This window comes from Phyllopteryx taeniolatus, chromosome 10 (assembly GCF_024500385.1).
Source record: "Phyllopteryx taeniolatus isolate TA_2022b chromosome 10, UOR_Ptae_1.2, whole genome shotgun sequence".
In the NCBI taxonomy this organism is placed as follows: domain Eukaryota; kingdom Metazoa; phylum Chordata; class Actinopteri; order Syngnathiformes; family Syngnathidae; genus Phyllopteryx; species Phyllopteryx taeniolatus.
In genome coordinates, this window is record NC_084511.1 from 3,895,254 (window position 1) to 3,922,185 (window position 26,932).

The window sequence follows — 26,932 nt, forward strand, 5'->3', positions numbered from 1 at the left end:
GTGTCCTTAATTCCGCCTTGAAGGGATGTGAATGACCACAGGGACACGACAAGAGTTGACAGCCTCTGCAAGGCCAACTTTTTCCATGTTATAATGTTAAACTTATGTTTTAATGTGATATGTTTCACGTTGTGGCGGCACGGTGAACGACTGGTTAGAGCGTCTGCCTCACAGTTCTGAGGTCTGGGGTTCAATGCCCGGCCCTGCCCGTGTGGAGTTTGCATGTTCTCCCCCGTGCCTGCGTGGGTTTTCTCCGGGCACTCCGGTTTCCTCCAACATCCCAAAAACATGCATGGTAGGTTAATTGACAACTCTAAATTGCCCGTAGGTGTGAATGTGAGTGCGAATGGTTGTTTGTTTGTATGTGCCCTGCTATTGGCTGGCAACCATTTCAGGGTGTACCCCGTCTCCTGCCCGATGATTGCTGGGATAGGTTCCAGCACGCCCGCGACCCTAGTGAGAAGCGGCTCAGAAAATGGATGGATGGATGGTAATCACTAGCGAGATAGTGCTAATCGCAAATGCAAACCGTTTCGCAAAGGCTGATTTCGCTGTCTCAAATTATGTACAGTTCATACCATACACTAATACCAACAAGCCCTCTTAAATGAGAAAAAATGCATGTTAGTTGGAAGAAAAAAAAAAACAACATTTGGGGTGGGGGGGAGCGTCGATTACTTGAGTACTCAATGAAATATCTGTGGGATCACCAATTCTAAAAAGATTAAATCGTGACAGCCCTACTGGCCACACATGGAAGCAATGAAAAGCAAAAGTGACAAATGATGTTGCATTTACAGGTATCTGTAATTCAGTTTCGAGGAGGCGAAATTGAATTAAAGATGTCTCTACCTGCTGCTATTCAAAAGGTAACTACGACTAGTCAGAATGACGTTGTTGATCAGTACAATGTTAATTCCAGATAGTCAAACTTGCCTTTAAATATTAAGAAGTCTTGCCATATGTACGTACCAGAAGGGAATAGATCACGTCACATATAAACAGTACACCAGAGATGTTCAATTGGAATGATTTCAATCAGTGACGAAAAAGTCTGCATCCAAACATACTGGCATAGACCCACAGTTATTCTACTATACTGTACTGTAAAAATACACAGTAACACGTTAAAATAAATTACTCACACTTACTGTAAAAATATGGTAACATATTATCATCCAAAATGCAGTAATATAGTCAAAATAAATATATATATTTTTTAAACAGTTAAATTCTTTAGCGTGTGGGTAAGCAAATGGCACACCATTGCTAGAAACTGCAATGCCCTATGCTCATAAGGCAAGTGACTTTTCTTATTCTGTTCCCATCAGTAGACGGCAATGCCGGGTTTTTCAGAATATCTTTGTAGCTTAGCCCATCTTGTAATTACACGTTTAGCTGTTAAGTAATAAAATGTTGACAATATCAAAGACCGAAATACTGTATGTTTCAAATTAAAGAACATTTCTAGAACAATACAAGAAAGATATACAAATCTGACTTCAATAGCAAAATATTTATAGAATACTGAAGTTGCATTTCTCCTGGATCGTGATATGTAACCTCAGTTAAAAAAGTTTTTTGCTCCTGGGTTATTAAAAAGACTCAGAAGAAGACATTTGGAATGAAAAAAAAAAACAACCCAACAACAAAAACTCAACATTAAACATCTACATGCAGTATCGTTGATATTTGTATTTGTATTTTATCTTTCTTGGATATCAGATATTTTTGTCCTTCTTAATCACACATTACATTTAAGAATCTTTGGATTTTCTTCAATTAAACCTAAATACCAGTAGAAATTCCCAAAACACAGATGAAGAGTCATAATCAGTGTTCCAGCTGAAAGTGGTTTCAAGCTATAGTCTATAGCTTGTTACAATATGTCAATATGTCTATAGACATTAAAAACATTCGACTTTGGTGTCTTTTATTGCCGCAGTGTCAGCAGGGTTCCTAATAAAGCCATCCAGCAGGTCCACTGGGTTGTGGGCAAGTGCAGACTACCAGAACTGTTGAGGAAATTCTCAACCCGAGACCAGGACCCATTATTTGGCAAAGGTTCCACTCCCAGTGTCTGGCACAATACGTTATAAACGTCAACAGCTTGGATAGGAGGAGCACGGAAATTCTGCTTGAAGTCTAAATGAAAGGGAGAGGAAATCATTAAATCAAGATGATTCTCAATGAAAGCTTTGGCATGTGTTAATGTCAATATAGTGGAACCTGGCGTTCATTATTGATAATCCTTGATGAGCACAGAAGTTCATAAATAGAAAACTATTTTTCTCTTTTTCAATGTCACTATTATAGTGCAACGACAGTCAGCTGCCTCTTATTTGTGTGTGTGGAAAGATTTTCTGGTTGGAGGTTAATTTAACACCACTCAAAGTACAGTACACTATATTGTTGTTGCACATTTCGTAAATGTTTTATAATAGTCCAGGAACAGATCAATTTAATTTATATTATTTCCTGTCTATTCTTTTTTTCTCTTATTTTTACAGCATTTGGAGGCACACCATCCCAGAAAGGATTTTGTTCTAACTTAGAGGTTCCACTATGAAAAAAAAAATGTCAAGCTTCTACTTTTGTCAGGTTGTTCTTTGCTTGAGAAATCTGAAGCAAAACATATTAGCAGTACCAGGTCCTGCTGCCAAGAAAAAGCCGCCCATGTCATGAAATTCGTTGTCGTAACCGTGCCAGCCATTTTGCCATGCCAAGGGCTGCCCACTGGAGTCATTTTTCCAGTATGGGAGGTGAGCCTTATTCTGGACAGAACACACTCACAAGCATTAAAATATACACTGAACAAAACGTGAACATTAATATGGAGTAACGATCAATTTAATCTATCGATAATATTTGGACGGATATATTTTTATCGACAACCCCAATTCCAATGAAGTTGGGATGTTGTGTTAAACATAAATAAAAACAGAATACAATGATGTGAAAACCATGTTCAACATATATTTAATTGAATAAACTACAAAGACAAATAATGTTCCAAACAGGTGTTTGATGAGCATTCCTAAAACTTTCTCGGTCTTCTTTGCCACCTGTCCCAGGTTTTTTGGAACATGTTGCAGCCATAAAACTCTTAAGTTAATGATTATTTTCTAAAACAACAGTTTATCAGTTTGAATATTAAATATATTGTCTTGACTTAATGATGATGTACCTGAGCGATGAACCAGCCTGGCTCAGCCACCAGTGTTAGAGGGGCAACAAACTTTCCTCCTTTATAATGAAAGCGTTCAGGGATCTCATCTCTGGCATAAGCATGCATGTTTGGGACCTTGGACAAAGCTGCATGTACCTGGAAAAAAAAAAAAAAAAAGTGAAGCACATATTGGCTCTGTTGCTACATCTGCATGTATGACGGCTTTTATTCATGTCCATACATTTTTTTATTTTTACATACGAGGGTCAGTCAAAAAGTAATGAGCCCAATTTCATTTAATCTACTTATAGCTGAATTCTGAAATTTTCAGGGTTTTTAAATGAAATTCTTGTTTGAAGTTTTTTTTTTTTTTTTTTTTTAAATAAAAATTATTTATTTAGGCCTGTCCTACCTCTGTCCGCCATGTTAGAAATGACATTGTTGGATGTCCGTAAGAAGCAGAGGGCTGTGATTGAATTTCTTGCTCTGGAAGGGGAACCGCGCCACAGTGGATGAATGATTAGCACAGGGTGTACTCCACCTCTCGCCCACAGTTAGCTGGGATTGACCCTAGTGAGGATGAGCGGTACGGAAAATGGATGGATGGAAGGGGAGCCACCACTCAATATTTTCAAAAGGCTTTTAAGTGTGTATGGTTAGGGTTATGTCATCAATGATGACATATGATGGTGAGGTGATCAATGGTGAGTGGTGACTCTACGATCTTGTCTGATTAATGGCTCAAACCTAGCCCTACTTCCAGGATTAACCGCTGAAGATGGTCTGCCGCGCCATTGCTCGTCGCATAGGTCCCTCAAAGTGGGGTTCTTGTTCTTCACCTTTGATCCTGAACACCCACTCTTTGATTTTGCTGTGGTCTATGGCAGCTTGCCCATACACATTTTGCAACCTTTTGTACATGTTTAGTAGTGGTTCCCCTTCCAAAGCAAGAAATTCAATCACAGCTCTCTGCTTCTAACAGGCATCCAACAATGACTTTATTTCTAAAATCGCTCACAGGAAGAGGACAGGCTTAAACAACGTTTTAAAAATAAACCCAAAAAGTATTTAAACTACAAACTGTGAAAATATGTTTTTTAAAATTATTATTAGTAGGTTAAACTAAATTGGGCTCATTACTTTTTTGACTGCCACTCGTATTTCTCCGCTAGTCACATGCATCGGTATCTATTTGTTTTTGTTTTTAACATAACCTGATCTTGGAGCTTTATTCTGTTGATTCATATTAATTTTAATTGTTTATTTCACTTTTTTTTTTTTTTTAAGTAGCAAGAGTTTCATGACAAATCAAATTATTGTGTCACCTGTTGGAACTTCTCTCCTTTGACCCACATACTAACAACTGTTCCTCTGTCCATCATCTTGGCAATGTCTGACATGTTGATATACTTGTCCAACTCTATAACCTTGTCCATCCATTGAATTTTTGTCATCCCATGGTCTGAAAATAGCACAACATTGACCTGATTCACCATGTTCTTCTCCTGCGAAAAAATATAACAATGGCAACTGATTATTTGACAAGAAAGGTAAACCTGTACTGTATTTGTAACAATATATACAGCTTACGAACTTTCATTTTGCTGTTGAGTATCTGCATGGCCGTGTCCAGTTGTTGCACTGCTGTTTTGATCTGAGGGGAGTCTGGACCAAAGTGGTGTCCCTCTATGTCTATTTTCTCATAATATATCGCTGCCATGTTTGCCTCCTCTGACCTATACATTCACATTCACATTCACATTCACACACACACACACACACACACACACACACACATGTATGCAAGCAAACTTTTAAACAAATCAAGTAAAAACTGCAAAACAGTAACAGTGTGTAGTCACCACTAAGCAATCAGATTCTCAATGACTAAATTTGCCTGAAAATTATTCAAACTTGTACTTACTTAAAGCAACACCATTGTGTTATTATTCAAAATCAACAGGGTTTTTCCTAGGTTGACTAGATGTTCATTTTTTTTCCTAACCCTTTTTGGAGACCTACAGTACATGAATGACTGAATAAATGTTTGCACCGGGGGATTATAGGACCTATCTAATCTTGTGAACATTGGCACTTATTCCATAGTTCTGGACTTTGCAGAAAGAAATCCCCCTAAAATAGACGCAGTAATAATTTTAGGCTTGTTTCCTGATGAAATATTAGATTTTCAAATTTTGGCCCGCCCACATTTTAGACACCTTAGCCTGTCACAGGCTGACCTGTAACGACCAGGAGCCGATAAAATTTCCTCACTGAACTACTATGTTTTCTGCAGTGTAATTTTTGCCTATATTGGAAGTCTGGATGTTGTTTTTTGGCAATAATGAGTGAAAATAGCGAGAGTAAAACATTTTGGAAGGCTTGTAGTTTAAAAAAAACACAACCGTTGAAATGCCTCCTTCAAGAAAGAAGACATCCCCATCATCCCATGAGTAAATTCTTGGAGATTAATTTCCGCATATACAGTATAAACAGCTTTTGTCTCGATTTTCTATTGATTGCATCACAAATGCCTCTAAAACTTTTTTCTTCTTTTGTCATGTTCAGCTGTTCAGAATCAGAATCATCTTTATTTGCCAAGTATGTCCAAAAAACACAAAAGGAATTTGTCTCCGGTAGTTGGAGCCGCTCTAGTACGACAACAGACAGTCAATTTATAGAACACTTTGGAGACAGAAAGACATTGACAAAACAGAAAGAAGGATCTGTATCTTTTTTATTCCGGAACAATTTTACTGTGTCACAGTGTAGCTTTTAAGATGCCACAGTGGTTCTTTGTATACTGATGGATTTTTATTGAAAATTTAACAAAGTTTTAAAGGGGAGAGTGTTGGATTAATCTTACCCAACATTATAATAGACACAAAAGGAATGAAGACGCTTGTTACTTTTTCTCATGAGGAGGGCGTATGGGAGATTGTTCAGATCACAGTCTCTCAACACGCTCTAAACAATCCCCCCCCCTCGCTCCTGCATTTATTTGAAATAGGAGGGATTTACAATCATAATGTTCTAAGCAATAAGACACAACACAGAATATTTGATAATAAGAGGGTTTTTTCCCAGACATAGTATTTTAAGCAATAAGACACAACACATAATATTTGATAATATTCTAAGTAATAAGACACAACACAAAATATTTGATAATAAGAGGGTTTTTTCCCAGACATAGTATTTTAAGCAATAAGACACAACACATAATATTTGATAATATTCTAAGTAATAAGACACAACACAAAATATTTGATAATAAGAGGGTTTTTTCCCAGACATAGTATTCTAAGCAATAAGACACAACACATAATATTGGATCAACACCTGTCACGACCCGACCACATCCGATCACGTCCTTGGTCCAAGCGTCCTTCCATGGATGATGCTGAGTCTTCTTTTTGAAGGCGAAACATCTAAAATTGTCCATCATACTAATGCAAGCTAAGCAAATAAATGATAACTTCTATAATATATTTAACAGAGAGACAGTGAACCAATAACTAAATAATATAGGAAGGCTGTAACAAAGATGAGGAAAGTAAATCATATGCCAAGGACAATGACACATTAGATTCGGGGAGTGCTGTATGGGGCAGTAGTGCTACACCCTGTGAAGGAAGGGTCTCTGAGACGGGCTCTCCTATCTGAGGTTGAGGTCACCGAGGTGGTTAAAAAGCTCCTCGGTGACAAGGCCCCGGGGGTGGATGAGATTCGCCCGGAGTTCCTAAAGGCTCTGGATGTTGTGGGACTGTCCTGGTTGACACGCCTCTGCAACATCGCGTGGACATCGGGGACAGTGCCTTTGGATTGACAGATTGGGGTGGTGGTCCCCCTTTTTAAGAAGGGAGATCGGAGGGTGTGTTCCAACTACAGGGGGATCACACTCCTCAGCCTCCTTGGGAAGGTCTATTCAGTGGTGCTGGAGCGGAGGATCCGTCAGGAAGTCGAACCTCAGATTCAGGAGGAGCAGTGTGGTTTGTCGTCCTGGCCGTGGAACAGTGGACCAGCTCTACACCGTCGGCAGGGTCCTCAAGGGTGCGTGGGAGTTCACCCAACCAGTCTATTTGTGTTTTGTGGACTTGGAGAAGCCCTTCGACCGTGTCCCTCAGGGAGTCCTGTGGGGGGTACTTCGGGAGTATAGGGTACTAAACCCCGATTCGGGCTGTACGACCACTGTCAGAGTTAGGTCTCCATTGCCGGCAGTCAGTCGGGCTTCTTTCCAGTGAGGGTTGGACAAGGAGGCTTTATGGTTAGGTTAGTATTCTAGTTAGTTGGTATTCTAATCAGTCAGGTCAAATCAACATGACAGAAATAATGGGTGCTAACTTACTGTAATTAAATTGCTTTATTTTTAATTAAATTACTTCCTCCACACCGAAACTTTACAGCATTATTCGACAGAAGAGCGGCATGTTTACATCCAACCATTCGTGCAAGCAGTAGCTTGCTAGGGTACATAACGTGATCTCCAATTCTCACTGGAGCGGTTCACAGCAAAGTGTGAAGCGGCTGGGAAGAAAATAGGCACTTCCAAATCTGAGACCATGGTCCTCAGTCAGGAAAAGGGTGCTATCCCCTCCCCAAGTCAGGGATGTGATCCTGTCTCAAGTGGACGAGTTCAGGTATCTTGGGGTCTTGTTCACGAGTGAGAGAAGAATGGAACGGGAGATCGACAGGCGGATCGGTGCAGCGTGTGCAGTAATGCGGACTTCGTATCGGTCCGTTGTGGTGAAGGAGCAAAGCCGAAAGGTGAAGTGCTCAATTTACCGATCGATCTACCCACACCTACAGTCACGAGCTGTGGGTCGTGACTGAACGAACAAGATCTCGCATACAAGCGGCCGAAATGAGTTTCCTCTGCAGGGTGTCCGGGCTCTCCCTTAGAGATAGGGTGAGAAGCTCGGTCATCCGGGAGGGGCTCAGAGCCGAGTCGCTGCTCCTCCACATTCAGAGGAGCCAGATGAGGTGGCTCTGATTAGGATGCTTCCTGGACACCTCCCGGGTGAGGTGTTCCGGCCATGTCCCACCGGGAGGAGACCCCGGGGAGGACCCAGGACACGCTGGAGACTATGTCTCCAGGCTGGCTTGGGAACGCCTCAGGATCCCTCCAGGGAAAAACTGGATGAAGTGGCTGTGGAGAGGGAAGAAGGAAGTCACTGCCCCCGCGACCCAACCTCAGATAAGCGGAGAAAATGGATGGATGGATGCCATTTCAAATGTTTATTCGAAAAATAAGAAAAATAGAACTAGCCTATCTACCCTTTAGAAAGGAAAAAGGGGAAAAACACTGTTACTGAGCTAGCCAAATACAGTACTTCATTAATTGGTTACATCCAAATATTGAACAACAATCTTGGCTGGAAGTAGTACAGATAGACTGCAATAGCATCAAACTTTTCTACGAAACGTAATAACCAAATGGATAACCAAAACAAAACTGGTCACCTTTCTTTAAAATGGTGGACCTTGAAGCTTGATTCTTGTCTGCCTGGGAAAGAATGTCATACAGAAATTTAATGTAACTTAATGTGTAATGTAAATGTATTGTAATGTTACCAAATCATATCTTCTCATCTTAGATTCCTGTACATGCCGTAGGGTCACTTGCAGGTACTTAAATCCTGTCCTTCTGGTGCCGGTGCAGGCTTCTGGGGATGCTGCGCCTGTTTCCCCCTCCTTCTCTTGAGTGGGGTTTTGTTTGTGTTGCCCTCTTGGGGGAGGGTACCGGGGCTGCTTTCAGTCCCTGGGTGCCGGGGAAGTGCCTGCTTTCCCTCATCCTGGTCTCCGGGTGGGGGCTGCGCTGCTGCACCCTGGGCCCGTGTCCTCCTCTTACCTCTCCCCGGGGCGCTCCGCCGTGGTCGTCGCCACACTCTCGCTTGGGCTGTGTGGGTTCCCCGACAAACTTCGGAGCCTATGGTAAGGTGTCAGCTGTGGGGTGGGGGAGGGGCCTGCCCCACTTTTCTCTGGGGTCTTTCAGCTAGTCGGGCCCACAGGAGTCTAGGCTCTTACTTCACACACCCTGCACATTGGAGCTCCACCTTCCTCTCCCCCTCTCCTAGCGCCATCGCCAGTCATTGCTCGCGGCAGGTGCTTGACATGGGCTCGATCTTGGCGGGCTGTAACCTTTCCAGGTGGCAGCTGGCTCCTGTGTTGGGCCCTGTTGGTGGTCGGGGCCCCTGTGCCCTCTGGGGGTGGCAGCGGTGGGTGGGGGGAATGTGTGTGTGTGGGGGAGGGGTTGGTGGGTCTGGTATCCTTGCCCCTCCATTTGGGGCTGGTTAGGGCGCTTCGTTTGGGCTGGGGGACGGCCCTGGGTGGCGTCCCCAGGGCTGGGTCCTTTAGGAGATGAGCTCACTGGCTCTGCCCCCCCAATTGCTCAATCTGTCGGCACAGCAACTCCGTACACCACTTGCATGTGATATGGTGTTCGTTCACGAGTAAGTTCCAGAGACACGCTATCCATCCATCCATCCATTTTCCTCCGCTTATCCGAGGTCGGGTCGCGGGGACAGTAGCTTTAGCAGGGAGGCCCAGACTTCCCTTTCCCCAGCCACTTCATCCATCTCTTCCGAGGGGATCCCGAGGCGTTCCCAGGCCAGCCGAGAGACGTAGTCTCTCCAGTGTGTCCTGGGTCGTTCCCGGGGTCTCCTCTCGGTGAGACATGTCCAGAACACCTCACCGAGGAGGCTTCGAGGAGGCATCCTAATAGATGCCCGAGCCACCTCATCTGGCTCCTCTCAATGTGGAGGAGCAGCGACTCGGCTCTGAGCCCCTCCCGGATGACCGAGCTTCTCACCCTATCTCTAAGGGAGAGCCCGGACACCCTGCGGAGGAAACTCATTTCGGCCGCTTGTATGTGGGATCTTGTTCTTTTGGTCACGACACACAACTCGTGACCATAGGTGAGGATAGGAATGTAGATCGACCGGTAAATTGAGAGCTTCGCCTTTCGGCTGTCCTGCCCTGCCTTTTTCTGTCCTCTCTCATCTTGTCCTATTGGTTAGTTGTTGATGTCCTCACCGGGTGTGTCGCTTCCACAAATACAGCGGCTGAAATATTTATTTAACACGTCACCATTTTTCTCACGAAATATATTCCCAAAGGTGCTATTGACATGAAATTTTCAGCAGATGTTGGGAACAACCGAAGTAATCCATACATACAAGGAAAGTAGAACAAATAAGATTAGAAATGAAGTTAAATTAAGTCAAATTAATATATTTAGTGAGAAGAATGGTGACGTGAAATACTTATTTCAGCCGCTGTAAGAACACGATTTGACTTTGTAACATTACTTGTAGTCAAATATTGAGACTGTCCAACTGTTGTTCTGCTGTGGTTCGCACCCCTATTCCCCTCGTCCATTCTGTCCCTCGGTCTATCCATTAAAACCCTTTTCTGTCCGGCTGCGGTTCCAATAAACATCAGAATGATATAAAAAAAATAATAATAATAACTAAAGGAAATATTTCAAACTCCCCTACTGCACAGCAAAACTGGTCCAGCACAAAAGGCATACAGATACACCATTCTGCATGGCCATGCAACTGAACAGGACAAGTTTAAAAAATAATAATTAAAAAAAAAACAAAAAACAAAGACAACTGCTCTCGGCGACGCTAAATTATGTGAAAGAAGTGCATAAGAGGTGCGCTATATATGCAGATCAATTGTCCTATGCAGTTTAGTTTTAGAGAAATGTTCTTACCTTAGTATGGTGAGAGAATGTTCAATTGAATCAGTTAGTTTTTCTATTGATGGACTGTGGATGTACATTTCACAGAAGGTTGGGTGAAACCCCAGAATCTCCACCTCACAGCCTGCAGACACACAGGACACGTGAGATGCCATTGATGTTAACCGACAGCATTTATTGGTACTAACATTGCAGATGGTACTGCCCTCCGGGTCCATACTGTGAATTTGTATCTTAATTCGGAATCAAATTTCAAGAAAGAAATGATTACAGATGAAACATTTCTAAGAAAGATATGATTGCAGATAAACAGTGTGACTAACAATAATGGCGTGACCTTGTTGCACATTTAATTTGGCTCAAGTTGTTGATTAATACACTTGCATAATTGCACCTTGTTAAGACATAAGGCATTGATATTATCCATCCATCCGTTTTCTGTACTGCTAGTCACATTCACACCTATGGACAATTTGGAGCTCTGCAAGTGGAAGTCCCAGTATTTAGCTCGGCGCCCACACCATGAAGACCCCAGATCGTTTCTTTGTCTGGCGGTTGGTGTACTCCATCCTGTGATATTTTTGTACTATTCCTTGTTGGATATGTTTGTTTTTTGTTTGCACCATAGTTTTGTTTGTATTTTACATCTTTTTGGATATTCCCCTATTTGTTACACAGTGCTTTTTGTTCCTGTTACGGTGAACTCTCAGTTATTGCTGGTGGGGATATGTTCCAAACCCAACTGCGACAGGTTACAATCTGTGATATAGGGAGACCATATACAACCCCAATTCCAATGAAGTTGGGACGTTGTGTTAAACATAAATAAGAACAGAATACAATGATTTGCAAATCATGTTCAACCTATATTTAATTGAATACACTACAAAGATAATATATTTAATGTTCAAATTGATCAACTTTATAGTTTTTAGCAATTACTGAGCAATTCAGGGAAGCTCATTTTATACCCAATCATGGCACCAACATGTTCCCAATTAGCCTGTTCACCTTTGGGTTCCAAACAGGTGTTTGATGAGCATTCCTCAACTTGTCTTTTTTGCCCCGTGTCCCAGCTATTTTTTGGAACATCTTGCAGCCATAAAATTCTAAGTTAATGATTATTTGCCAAAAACAATAAAGTTTATCAGTTTGAACGTTAAATAGCTCGTCTTTGTAAGGTATTCAATTAAATATAGATTGAACATGATTTGCAAATCATTGTATTCTGTTTTTAATGTTTATGTTTAACACAACGTCCCAACTTCACTGAAATTGGGGTTGTACTCACTCTCTCTCCTCTGGACGTGTCCAAACTATCAGTCTGCTCTCTCTAACTTTGTCTCCAAAACATCTAACCTTGGCTGTCCCTCTGATGAGCTCATTTCTAATCCTATCCAACCTCCTCACTCCGAGAGAGAACTTCAACATCTTCATTTCCGCCACATCCTGCTCTGCTTCCTGTTGTCACTTCAGTGCCAATGTCTCTAATCCGTACATCATGGCAGGCCTCACTACTGTTTTATAAACTTATAAGACAGTGGTGCCTTTCATCCTAGCAGAGACTCTTCTGTCACATAACACACCTGACACCTTCCTCCACCTTTTGCTTGGACCCGTTTCTTCACTTCCTTACCACACTCACAATTCCTCTGGACTGTTGACCCCAAGTATTTAAAGTCCTCCACCCTCACTATCTCTTCTCCCTTAGCCTCTCTTCCCCCTCCACCCCTCTCATTCATGCACATATATTCTGTCTTACTTCGGCTAATCTTCATTCCTCTGCTTTCCAGTGCATGCCTCCATCTTTCTAACTGTTCCTCCACCTGCTCCCTGCTTTCACTGCAGATCACAATGTCATCTGCAAACATCATGGTCCACGGGGATTCCAGTCTAACCTCCTCTGTCAGCCTATCCATCACCACTGCAAACAGGAAGGGGCTCAGGGCTGCTCCCTGATGTAGTCCCACCTCCACCTTAAACTCCTCTGTCACACCCACAGCACACCTCACCACTGTTTTATTGCCCTCATCAGATGCATAATACATGTCCTGTATTATTCTAACATCTCTGCCACTCAAGACTTCCGCATGCAGTACCACAGTTCCTCTCTGGGTACCCTGTCATAGGCTTTCGCTCGATCCACAAAGACACAATATAGCTCCTTCTGAGCTTCTCTGTACTTTTCCAACAACATCCTCAAGGCAAAGAATGTATCTGGGGTACACCTTCTCGGGATGAAACCATACTGTTCCTCACAAATACTCACTTCTGTCCTGAGTGTAGCCTCCACTACGCTTTCCCACAACTTCATTGTGTGGCTCATCAACTTTATTCCTCTATAGTTCCCACAGCTCTGCACATCACCCTTGTTCTTAAAAATGGGCACCAGTACACTTTTCCTCCATTCCTCAGGAATCTTCTCACCCGCTAGAATTCTGTTGAACAAGCTGGTCAAAAACTCCACACTCACATCTCCTAGATGCTTCCAGACCTCCACAGGAATGTAATCAGGACCAACTGCCTTTCCATTTCTCAACCTCTTTCATGCCTTTCTAACTTCCCCCTTACTAATCATTGCCACTCTCTGGTCCACCACATTTGCCTCTACTTTTCTTTCGCTCTCATTTTCCTCATTCTTCAACTCCTCAAAGTATTCTTTCCATCTGTCCAGCACACTACTGGCACCAGTCAACAAATTTCCATCTCTATCCTTAATCACCCTAACCTGACGCACATCCTTCCCATCTCTATCGCTCTGTCTGGCCAACCTGTAGAGATCATTTTCTCCTTCTTCGGTGTCCAACCTGGCATACATGTAATCATATGCCTCTTGTTTGGCCTTTGCCACCTCTACCTGTGCCCTACGACAAATCTCAATGTATTCTCCTCGCCTTGGTCCTCTCAGTGTCCCACTTCTTCTTAGCTAACCTCTTTCCTTGTATGATTTCAAGTCTCCTTCTCTCCTTTCCTGCCAGAAGATACACCAAGTTCTCTCCTGCCTGTCTCTCTGATCACCTTGGCTGTAGTGGTCCAGTCTTTTGGAAGCTCCACCTGTCCACCAAGAGCCTGTCTCACCTCTTCCCAAAAAGCCGCACAACACTCTTTCTTTCTCAGCTTCCACCACATGGTTCTCTGCTCTGCCTTTGTCTTCTTAATCTTCCTCCCCACCACCAGAGTCATCTTACACACCACCATCCTATGCTGTCTAGCCACACTCTCCCCTACCACTACCTTACAGTCGGTAACCTCCTTCAGATTACATTGTCTGCACAAAATGTAATCCACCTGCGTGCTTCTACCTCCGCTCTTGTAGGTCACCCTATGTTCTTGCCTCTTCTGGAAGAAAGTGTTCACTACAGCCATTTCCATCCTTTTTGCAAAGTCTACCACCATCTGTCCATCCAAGTTCCTTACCTGGATGCCGAATTTACCCATCACTTCTTCATCACCCCTATGTCCATTACAATCTGCACCAATCACGACTGTCTCTCTGTCTGGGATGCTCAGAACTACTTCGTCTACCTGTGGGGCAGAGCCGCTAATCACATTATACATAACACCCTCAATTTCAAGTTTCAGCCTCATCACTCAAGCTGATACTCTTTTCACCTCCAAGGCATTCTTAGCCAACTCTTCCTTTAAAATAACCCTTACTCCATTTCTCTTCCCATCTACACCATAGCAAAATAATTTCAACCCTGCCCCTAAACTTCTAGCCTTACTACCTTTCCCCCTGGTCTCCTGGACACACAATATATCATCCTTTCTCCTAATCATGTCAACTAACACCCGAGATTTTCCTGTCATAGTCCCAACATTCAATTCTAGGCTCTGTGGTTTCCTCTTCTCTTCTGCCTAAGAACCCGCTTTCCACCTCTCCTTCGTCTTCGACCCTTCAGTCTTCGGCTGAATTTCCACCCGCGCCCTGTAAATTAACGTTGCCGGTGGCGGACGTTGTTAACCCGGGCCACGACCGATCCGGTATGGGATTCTTTAGATACACGCTCATATTTGTTTGACGCAACCCTCTGCATTTATCTGGACTTGGGACCGGCCTACAGTTTGCACTGGCTTGTGCCCCCCATGGGGCTGCATTATTTTGCTCTTATTTTAATGTAATTAAATAAATTAATGAATTAATTAAATTAATTAATGAAATTGTGTGTAATCACCTGGCCAGTAGTACATGAAAACTTTCTTTCCAAGCTTCTGCAAAGTGACCCATAATGGCTCTGATCCATTCCACCAGAGAGGCGACGTGCTGTCAGGATTGGTCCCAATTAGAAACTCCTTCCCAGAGGATTCATCCCACATGTAGTTTCCAATCATTTGATGAACATCACAGTGCCGGCCTGTAAAAAATAAATTGTAATCATGATCCAACATCCATCCATTTTCTACAGCGTTTGTCCTTATTAGGGTCGCAGGTGAGCTGGAACCTATCCCACCTGACTCTGTCTGAGAAGTGGGGGAGACCCAGGACTGGTTGCTAGTCAATTGCAGGGCAGATAAAAGACAAAGTGCCATTCACATTTATATACATACATGCATTTAAATACAGTTTCCACTGCATCATGGGATTTTTGTTGACATCACACACTGTAAACAGTATATTTTTGTCAATGACTGTTTTTATTCAAATGTGGTGCTGAAGAGTCACAAGAAAGATGGGAGCCCTTTTGACTTGCTGAAGAAGTAGACCAAATTGAGTAAATACAAGGTATTTCACACTTGTACCTAATGCAGTTGATAAGTCACCAGGTAATGCTTTTCTTAGCTTCACTTGGCATATAGCTGAACTGACCAGGATGTCACTCTATCGCACACAACCCACAGTCAGAATTTTATGAAAATGAAGTGCAACATAAATGTAAGGTGAGTGTGAAATGAGGAACACATTCAACAAACGTCAATCCTTGTCATGTGTGTGTGTTCCGGGTTTTGTCTTCCTCCCTGTTTCACACACACCTGCTCCTGTGAGCATCTTCACCACCTGTGCCTCGTTCACCCTAATTACCTATTGTATTTAACCTCGTGTCTCATTCCCTCTCGTTGCCAGTTCGTTGTACCTTGTCGTCGCGTTCCAGCATTCCTTGTTTCCACGTCACAGACTCACAGTAAGACTTGACCCTGTTCCAATTATCAACCTTGCCTCTTTGCCTCATGTTTTTGGATACTGTTGCCTTTCTTGGATTGCCTGCCTGTGTACCGACCTATCCCCGTCTATTAAACCTCTCTTTTTGGAAACTGTCCATTTGTTTTGGAGTCGTGCATTTTTGGGTCCTATCCTCTGTTCCGTTCATGACAGAACGAACTGGCCATAACATGGACCCAGCAGACTCAGACCCGGTGCGCAAAGCCCTTCAAGCGCAGGGTCAACGCCTCTCGAAGCAAGATGAGCAGCTTGCTGCCCTCCACCTTCATCTAGAGGGACTGTCAAGGCATCAGGACAATATGATGAGACAGGTGGCCTCGCAGTTTGAACTTCTTATGAAAATTATTCAAGAGAAGGAACCAGTTGGCACCACAACCAATACCGCCACGGTATTTCCATGTGAAGCAGTCACCATGCAGCCACTTGCCACCTCCGCTGCTGTCTGCCCACAGCTCTCTCGACCGGAGAGGTTCTCTGGAAATTCTGGGAACATTAAGCCGTTCATCACGCAGTGCGAACTCCACGTTGAGCTGCAGGCAGCTGCCTTCCCCACCGAGCGGGCAAAAATCGCTTTCGTCATTTCCCACCTGACTGGTCGTGCGGAGGCGTGGGCTACTGCTGAATGGAGCCTCTATTCCGCCACGTGTCATTCATGGGCTTTTTTCGTAAAGACTATGGAGCAAATTTTTACATTTTCCACTCCAGATCGTGAGGCAGCTCGCTCCCTTGTCACCTTACAACAAGGCAAGCGCAGGGTGTCAGATTACGCGATTGAGTTTCGCATTCTAGCAGCTGAGAGTCATTGGAATAATCGGGCGCTACTCGATGCCTTTTTTCAAGGACTATCCCCCGCAGTCAAGGATGATTTAGTCCCGCGAGACCTGCCGACCGACTTGGACACTTATCGCTCTCGCCGTAAAAATCGACAAGAGGCTTTTGGATCGCGAGCTGATGGAGATCGGCGGAGGGCTGCGTCACCGCGCACTTGGAGGACGAGCCTCGGTGACCAGCCAAACCAAGGGAGATCCCCTGGTTCCGGTCTCAATCCACTGGCTAGCGTCCCCACGGATGAACCCATGCAACTGGGCAGGTTCAGTCTCTCCCCTGAGGAACGTCAACGCCGGCTGAGGGAAGGGCGGTGCTTCTACTGCGGTCAGTTGGGTCATTCCGTGAGCAACTGTCACGTCAAAGTTGCCGGTAGCAAGGGCACGGGAGAGGTGAGTTTGAATTTCATTAAGGAAGAGCCTACACGGGTTCTTCCTAAAGTGACACTATGCTCTCCTGATCAAGAAATTCATACACCTGTATGAATTGACTCTGGTTCTGACGCAAACTTACTCAACTCCATCCTCGTTAGACATATGGACCTTAGAACCTTTGAAATAAAACGCCACCGCAACACCTATGCTGCAGACGGCAGTTTTATGGGCAAGATCACTCACCGCACCCAAACACTCACATTGACATTTCCTGATTCTCACTCGGAACGCATTAGTTTTCATGTTTTGACGCCATGAATCATGACCTTATCTTAGGGAACCCATGGTTGAAATTACATAACCCCCACATTGACTGGTCCTCTGGGCAGGATATGTCATGGGGCAGCAATTGCGCCCGGAACTGTTTCAAGCCGCCATGTGATGTTCAGGGCTATGTTTCTAAGGACAATCCACAGACCCCATCTGGGGATCCTGATTTATCTCAAGTGCCCACCTCTTACCAGGATATTAAAGACGTTTTTTCCAAGTCCAAGGCCAAATCCCTTCCACCCCACAGACCTTATGACTGTGCTGTTGACTTGCTGCCTGGAACCACACCCCCACGAGGGAGGTTGTTCTCTCTTTCAGGGCCGGAACACAAGCCCATGAAGGAGTACGTGGAAGAATCAATGGCAGCCGGGATCATTCGCCCATCTTCATCCCCTGCGGGAGGAGGATTTTTCTTTGTGGACAAGAAAGACAAGACCCTGCGACCCGCTATCGATTACCGGGGTCTCAACGAGATCACGGTAAAAAACAGGTACCCTCTTCCTCTCATCTCCACCGCCTTTGAGTTCCTGGAGGGAGCAAAGATTTTCACCAAACTGGACTTAAGAAATGCATATCATCTAGTCAGGATAAGGGAGGGGGATGAATGGAAAACAGCATTCAACACACCAACGGGACATTATGAATATTTGCTCCAGCTGTTTTCCAAAACCTTGTCAATGATGTCCTGCGTGACATGTTGAATGTTTATGTTTTTGTTTATTTGGATGACATTTTGATATTCTCCCCAGATGAGGAGACTCACATTATTCATGTACGCTCTGTTTTGCAGCAGTTACTGCAGAATCAACTATATGTCAAGGCTGAGAAATGTGAGTTCCACAAGGCGTCCGTTTCTTTTCTGGGTTTCGTCCTGGCTCAAGGTGAAGTCAAAATGGACCCTTGCAAAGTCGATGCAGTTATTAATTGGCCTACTCCCACGTCACGCAAAGATGTACAAAGGTTCTTAGGGTTCGCAAACTTCTACAGAAAATTCATCAGAAATTTCAGTTCTATAGCCTCTCCTTTGCATGATCTTACCTCGCCACACAAACCTTTTGTATGGAACCCGCTTTGTCAGGCAGCTTTTCAAAAACTTAAGTCGAGCTTTACCTCCGCTCCCATCCTTACTTTGCCAGATCTCAAACAGCAGTTTGTGGTAGAAGTCGATGCGTCTGATGCCGGAATAGGAGCACTGCTCTCCCAGAAATCTCTCAAGGATGATAAATTACATCCTTGTGCTTTTCTCTCCAAAAAACTGACCCCAGCTGAGAAAAATTATGAAATTGGTGACCGTGAACTGCTGGCAGTCAAGGTGGCTTTGATGGAGTGGAGGCACTGGCTAGAGGGGGCACAGACTCCGTTTTTAGTATGGACAGGTCACAAGAACCTTGAGTATATTAAAACTGCTAAAAGAGTAAATGCGAGGCAGGCTAGATGGGCTCTGTTCTTCACTAGATTTAATTTCACGTTATCCTACCGACCTGGTTCTAAAAATGGTAAGCCAGATGCTTTGTCACGTATTTTCTCCGAAGAGAATTCTTTGTCCGACCCCAAGACTATTTTGCCCAAGTCATGTTTCATTTCCGCTTTTGTTTGGGACATTGAAACTGCGGTTAAAGGGGCTCTGAAAAACACTCCTAGCTCTGAAGATTTGCCCTGAAAACAGGCTTTATGTGGTTCCGACCTTAAGGGGAAGAGTCATCCACTGGGCTCACACGAACCGAACTGTATGTCACCCAGGCATTGCCAAGACGCAATCAGTGGTTGAACAGCGCTTTTGGTGGCCTAATGTTAGGAGGGATGTTATCGATTACGTCAATGCTTTCCGGGTATGTGCAGCTAACAAGCCCTCTCATCAACGTCCTTCTGGGGAGTTGCGACCCCTGCCAATACCACAAAATCCTTGGTCAGACATTTCCGTAGACTTTGTGACAGGATTACCGGCCTCTAAAGGCAATACCACCATTCTTACAGTTGTTGACAGGTTCTCTAAAATGACACACTTCATTGCACTTCCAAAACTCCCCTCAGCTAAAGACACTGCCGAGCTGATGATTAATCAGGTTTTCAAGTTCCACAAGAATGTGGTGTCTGATAGGGGTCCCCAATTCATTTCGCAATTTTGGAAGGAGTTTTGCAATCTCATAGGCGCTACAGTCAGTCTGTCATCTGGGTTTCATCCTGAGACCAACGGCCAAACCGAGAGGCTGAACCAGGACCTGGAGACTGGGGTCCGATGTCTCGCTTCACAGGAGCCGCGATCCTGGTCTCAGAAACTGGTTTGGGTCGAATTCTCCCACAATTCCCTCCCCTCTGCATCCACTGGTCTATCGCCTTTTCACGTTGTGCATGGTTACCAACCATCTCTGTTTCCTGCCATAGCCCCAGAGTCCACAGTTCCAGTGGCATTAACCTTAGTGAGACGCTGCAGGAGGACCTGGGAGCAAGCCCGCCAGATGCTGCTGCGCCAGGCACGGTCCTACAAAGCCGCTGCTGACGGTCGGAGGACACCGGCCCCGAACTACAAAGTGGATCAGCGAGTTTGGCTCTCGACCAAACATATTCCACTCCGAGTGGAGTCCAAGAAGCTCGATCCCAGGTTCGTTGGGCCCTTCCCCATCACAAAGATCATCAATCCTGTCACCGTGAAGCTGAGGCTCCCAAGGTCGATGCGGGTCCACCCTGCTTTTCACGTCAGCCTACTCAAGCCAGCCCGGGAGTCCCCTCTGGTCGCACCTTCCAGGCCCCCTCTACCCCCCCGGTTTGTGGATGGGGGCCCTGTCTTCTCTGTGAAGCGGCTGTTGTCGTCTCGTCGGAGGGGGAGGGGGTTTCAATATCTGGTGGACTGGGAGGGCTATGGGCCTGAGGAACGTTCATGGGTACCGTCTGCGTTTATCATGGATGATTCGCTCATTCGGGACTTCCACGTTGCGCATCCAGGGGCCCCAGGGCCGTCTGGGGCCAGCCGTTAAGGGGGGAGTACTGTCATGTGTGTGTGTTCCGGGTTTTGTCTTCCCCCCTGTTTCACACACACCTGCTCCTGTGAGCATCTTCACCACCTGTGCCTCGTTCACCCTAATTACCTATTGTATTTAACCTTGTGTCTCATTCCCTCTTGTTGCCAGTTCGTTGTACAATGTCGTCGCGTTCCAGCATTCCTTGTTTCCACGTCACAGACTCACAGTAAGACTTGACCCTGTTCCGATTATCGACCTTGCCTCTTTGCCTCATGTTTTTGGATACTGTTGCCTTTCTTGGATTGCCTGTCTGTGTACCAACCTATGCCCGTCTATTAAACCTCTCTTTTTGGAAACTGTCCATTTGTTTTGGAGTCGTGCATTTTTGGGTCCTATCCTCTGTTCCGTTCATAACAATCCTGATTGTTCATGAACATTAAGGATTAAAGTATTTATTATGTTCAACATTTCATGGTGCAAAACATGCTGGGAGCCGTGCGGCTTCCACTACAAAATACTCTCTGTGTGACGTCAACCAAAATCCCATGATGCAGTGGAAACTGTAGTTAATTAATGTATAATCACTTCAAAGGTATGTGGTAAATCACCGTAGAATTTACTGGAATGTCCGACAGTGAATTATATTTTTATATGTATATATACTGTATCATATATGAGAAAGAAAAAAAAAACAGCCCAGTGACCTCAACAATCTTTCAGGATTTTTAGGAGGTCAGAAGCCCTGTACCCCACTGAAATAGACCTGTCCCTGCACCGAGCAGCAGCAGAATCACATCTCCACATTCAGAATCAAAACAAGCGTAATCTGTACTAGGCTGACTTTCACATGGAGCAGAAAGTAGAGCAAACTATCACGATTCACACTATTTTCTGCCTTGACTGAATTATCTTTATTCATCGCGGCATTATGAATAGAAATTGTGTCAACATTTTTAGTTTTCTTTTGCAAATATAGGAAAGCTCTATACAAAACCAACGTACGATGATGATGATAATTGTTCTAACAAAGCACCACAGTATGCAGAGGTGTGTCTTTCTGAGTGATGTGTGATTGGTGAAAAACAAAGAAGTGAGAGATGAGATACCATTATCTACTCTTCTCCTGCCTTCCCACCGAGCGTAGAAAGTAAGTACTGCAAAACAGGCAAACGACACGGGCCGATTCAATTGTTAATTCTGGTATATACAGCGGGCCAGGGACGTGTGGTCGGGGGAAGGCAGTCTCACTGCATGCGAAGAGTAAAAAAACAAATAAATAAAAATTATGTAACAATTATTTTCCATTTTAGTTCAACCTGTTTTAAACCTTATGTCACTGCCGCAACCTGCTAAAAATGGACAGCGGGGTGCAAATGGCCCCTGGACCGTATTTTGGATACCACAGGGTTCGACATCCAGCCTTTTCCAGTGGTGGAAAAAACAAAGTGAGCATACTGCAAAACATATATACATGGGATAGCAGTCAGACAGTTGCTGTTTTATATGCGATAGTGGGTAAATCTTTAATATCTTCTTATCTTGTTTTTAAAGCACAGTGTGTTGTAAGACGCCACATCACCGCCTGGCTCAATAGAATCAAGCATTTCTGTTTCAGTGTTGCTATTTCACTGATGCTTTTTTTTTGTATTTAAAGATAAACTTGCATATTTATCAAGTGACCGTGCTACCGGTCGCATTTTTGGTTCCACATGCTTGTGGCATACGCCAGCCATTATGCTGTACTGCGACAAGTGTCATGGCATGCACTTTTGGGCCATTTTAGGACCAAATTTTCAGCGCATTCCTAGATATTTGTAGTGGCCGATTGGGCCAGCATCTGTAAGGTAGTTAGCTACAGTTAATGTCGGACCCTGGCACCTCTGCCCGAGACTGATACCTGTTAAACACAGTACTGTTACATACAAACCCAATGCCAATGAAGTTGGGACGTTGCGTGAAACATAAATAAAAACAGAATACAATGATTTGAAAATCATGTTCAACCTATATTTAATTGAATACACTACAAAGACAAGATATTTAATGTTCAAACTGATAAACTATATTGTTTTTAGCTAATAATCATTAACTTAGAATTTTATGGCTGCAACATGTTCTAAAAAAGATGGGACTGGGTCATGTTTACCACTGTGTTACATCACCTTTTCTTTTAACAACATTCAATAAACGTTTGGGAACTGAGGACACTAATTGTTGAAACTTTGTAGGTGGAATTCTTTCCCATTCTTGCTTGATGTACAGCTTCAGCTGTTCAACAGTCCGGGGTCTCCGTTGTCGTATTTTACGCTCCATAATGCGCCACACATTTTCAATGGGAGACAGGTCTGGACTGCAGGCAGGCCAGTCTAGTACCCGCACTCTTTTAATAAGAAGCCACGCTGTTGTAACACGTGAAGAATGTGGTTTGTCTTGCTGAAATAAGCAGGGGCGTCCATGAAAAAGACATTGCTTGAATGGCAGCATATGTTTCTCCAAAACCTGTATGTACCTTTCAGCATTAATGGTGCCGTCACAGATGTGTAAGTTACCCATGACATTGGCACTAACACAGCTCCATACCATCACAGAGGTTGACTTTTGAACTTTGCGTCCATAACAGTCCGGATGGTTCTTTTCCTCTTTGGCCCGGAGGACACAACGTCCACAATTTCCAAAAACAATTTGAAATGTGGATTCGTCGGACCACAGGACACTTTTCATCAGTCCATCTTAGATGATCTCGGGCCCAGAGCAGCCAGTGGCGTTTCTGGGTGTTGTTGATAAATGGCTTTTGCTTTGCATAGTAGAGTTTTAAGTTGCACTTACAGATGTAGCGCCTAACTGTATTTATTGACATTGGTTTTCTGAAGTGTTCCTGAGCTCATGTGGTGATATCCTTTACACATTGATGTCGGTTTTTGATGCAGTGCCGCCTGAGGGACTCCTGTATTTTTAATTGAGGGATTTCATCATCTAGACCTGACCTGTCTCCCATTGAAAATGTGTGGCGCATTATGACGCGTAAAATACGACAACGGAGACCCCGGACTGTTAAACAGCTGAAGCTGTACATCAAGCAAGAATGGGAAAAAAGTTCACCTATAAAGCTTCAACACTTAGTGTCCTCAGTTCCCAAACGTTTATTGAATGTTGTTAAAAGAAAAGATGATGTAACACAGTGGTAAACATGACCCTGTCCCAGCTTTTTTAGAACGTGTTGCAGCCATAAAATTCTAAGTTAATGATTATTAGCTAAAAACAATAAAGTTTATCAGTTTGAACATTAAATATCTTGTCTTTGTAGTGTATTCGATTAAATATAGGTTAAATATGATTTGCAAATCATTGTATTATGTTTTTATTTATGTTTAACACAACACCCCAACTTCATTGGAATTGGAGTTGTACATTATCCATCCATCCCATCCATTTTCTGAGCCGCTTCTCCTCACTAGGGTCGCGGGCGTGCTGGAGCCCATCCCAGCTATCATCGGGCAGGAGGCGGGGTACACCCTGAACTGGTTGCCAGCCAATCGTAGGGCACATACAAACAAACAACCATTCGCACTCACATTCACACCTACGGGCAATTTAGAGTCTTCAATTCATGCATGTTTTTGGGATGTGGGAGAAAACCCACCCAGGCACGGGGAGAACATGCAAACTCCACACAGGCGGGGCCGGGGATTGAACCCCGCTCCTCAGAACCGTGAGGCTGACGCTCTAACCAGTCGGCCACCGTGCCGCCGGTTGTACATTAATGAGGAAAAAATGTACTTGAATGATTTTAGCATATTGCTGCAATACAACAAAGAGTGAAAATTTTAAGGGAGTCTGACTACTTTCCGTACCCACTGTATGTCGTAAATGATCTAAAGCAGGGGTGTCAAACTCTTTGTCTCGGGCCGCATTGTAGTTATGGTTTACCTCAGAGGGCCGTTAGAACAGTGAAACCAGATAAATGTTTAATCATCGCCAAAACATATTATTACCATTACACAAAAAAATGTGGGATAACTAGTTTTGAAATAGCATACAATCTGTGACGCCTGTTCCATTGTTGATCTGCTGATGTATGTTTTTTCAAACAATCAACTGACTGAACTCACACACAGGCACATATAGAGAAGCAGTGTCTCTTAGCATCTTTTGAGTTACTGAAAATTTCAATTTGAATGCAGTTTCCAAAAAATGAAGCTACTCCAAAAAGGATGTTGGGTTATTGGCGACTTTAAATAGACAGTAAGTGTGACTGTTAAAGGTTGTATCTACAACCCCAATTCCAATGAAGTTGGGATGTTGTGTTAAACATAAATAAAAACAGAATACAATGATTTGCAAATCATGTTCAACCTATATTTAATTGAATACACTACAAAGACAATATATTTGAAAAAACATACATCAGCAGCAGCAACAATGGAACGGGCTTCACAGCTTGTATGCTATTGGCCTGGATAGATTGTTGTTTTAGAGCTCACTAACGTGGGGAATTGCCACACGTACAAAGTTTAAACTGAGGCGGGGCTCCTGTATTTTGGCCACCTCGTCATTTACAGAAGCCATCCATCCATCCATTTTCTATACTACCGCTTCCCTTCACCAGGGTCGCAAGCGAGCTGGAGCAGACCCCAGCTGACTTTGGGTGAGAGGTGGGGTACACCCTTGAACTGGTCGTCAGTCAACCGGAGAGTTTACATAAGCTTTGAGTCTATTTCAACAGACTGACTTGCATTCATTCACTTTAGCCTTAGCTCAAACCAAGCCAACAACTTAGAGCATTACTGATGAGCCCTGATTCATAGAATTTTTTTTTTTATTCTAGAACATAGCAGAAATGTGCAGCCAAGTATCTGGCCGGAATGTATTGTTTTCAGCATTGTGGTTACAGGCACTGACAGCATGTTCAGTAATAACTGCCTAATCAGCATTCTGCATGATCGCTCACAAGAAGGAGAGGCTTATCTAACAATTATTGTCATTCCTTGTCAGAGTCTATCTGAACAAATACAAGCTGCTTTTCAAAGCAGAGCTCCCCTTTGGTGTTAATCAGAAAGTACTTTGGATAAACAAAATGTTTCCTATTGTCTTTCTGTCCCAAGGGAAAACCCCATTTTAAGTTTGGATGGATGTTCTTTAAGGCAGCAATTCTAAAACAACAAATGCCATTCGGGACAAATGATCTTAAAAGGCCTACTTTTTATTTCTTCCCTCTGAATCAAACATTAATTAGAATGATGACTGGCATTAATGTAACAGCAACTTTTGAGTTTTTGTATTCAGTGACCGAGGAAAATTTTCCACTTTGCATCAGTCCATCTTAGATGACCTCGGGCCCAGAGAAGCCGGCAGCGTTTCTGGGTATTGTTGATAAATGGCTTTTGCTTTGCATATAGAGTTTCAAGTTGCATTTACGGATGTAGCGCCGAACTGTATTTACTGACATTGGTTTTCTTAAGTGTTCCTGAGCTCATGTAGTGATATCCTTTCCACATTGATGTCGGTTTATGATGCAGTGCCACCTGAGGGATCGAAGGTCACGGGCATTCAATGTTGGTTTTCAGCCTTGCCGCTTGCATGCAATGATTTCTCCAGATTCTATGAAACTTTTGATATTATTATGGACCGTAGATGATGAAATCCCTAAATTAACAATACAGGAGCCCCCCCCTCCCACCTCAGTTTAAACTTTGTATGTGTGGCAGTTCCCCACGTTAGTGAGCTCTAAAACAACAATCTATCCAGGCCAATAGCATACAACCTGTGAAGCCTGTTCAATTGTTGATCTGCTGATGTATGTTTTTTCAAACAATCAACTGACTGAACTCACACACAGGCACATATAGAGAAGCAGTGTCTCTTACCGTCTTTGGACTTACTGAAAATTGACATTTGAATACAATGATTTGCATATCATGTTCAACTTATATTTAATTGAATACACAACAAAGACAAGATATTTAATGTTCAACCTGATAAACTTTATTGTTTTTAGCAAATAATCATTAACTTAGAATTTGATGGCTGCGACACGTTCCAAAAAACCTGGGACAGGTGGCAAAGAAGACGGATGAATTACCTGTCATGAGTGAGTAGTAGTTGGGATACGATAAACTGGGGAAGTCCGGCGTCATGTAGTCCACTTTCACTCCTCTGGAAACAAGCTCCTTGAAGCCGGGCAGTGAGTTCAGGTCGTCCGTGTAGTCATAGCGAAAACCGTCGATCAGAAAGACGAGTAACGGATGGACCGCGAGACACAGCCGCCCCGCAGCCACCAGCAGGAGCCACAGAGACACCGGGACGCAAGGGGAGGAGGCCATGAGTGCTCGGCGACACCGGTGTCCCGCTCAAGTGTGGCCAGCAGCGAGCAGTCGACGTCTGTCCGGGCGCATGACGGCGACCGGAAGT

The 26,932-nt window shown here is 43.8% G+C and overlaps 1 protein-coding gene across 1 annotated transcript; it reads right to left on the bottom strand.

Moving 5' to 3' along the window:
• Positions 1–1,497: 1,497 nt before the first annotated feature.
• enpp6 (ectonucleotide pyrophosphatase/phosphodiesterase 6) lies at positions 1,498–26,932 on the bottom strand. Its single transcript, XM_061788025.1, has 8 exons — positions 26,604–26,932; positions 15,056–15,235; positions 10,893–11,004; positions 4,764–4,905; positions 4,495–4,674; positions 3,188–3,325; positions 2,648–2,774; positions 1,498–2,145 (listed from the first exon to the last, which is right to left on the bottom strand). The coding sequence occupies exons 1-8, from the start codon at positions 26,842–26,844 to the stop codon at positions 1,934–1,936; spliced, it is 1,332 nt and encodes a 443-aa protein (XP_061644009.1). The 5' UTR covers positions 26,845–26,932; the 3' UTR covers positions 1,498–1,933.

Bases quoted from the DNA above. Each gene is read 5' to 3' on its own strand.
- enpp6 (XM_061788025.1), bottom strand. From the start codon at position 26,844: ATGGCCTCCTCCCCTTGCGTCCCGGTGTCTCTGTGGCTCCTGCTGGTG. The intron at 15,236-26,603 runs GTAATTCATCCG...TATTTTTTACAG, and splicing joins CTACTACTCACTCATGACAG to GCCGGCACTGTGATGTTCAT. The intron at 11,005-15,055 runs GTGATTACACAC...GTGTGTCTGCAG, and splicing joins TTTCATGTACTACTGGCCAG to GCTGTGAGGTGGAGATTCTG.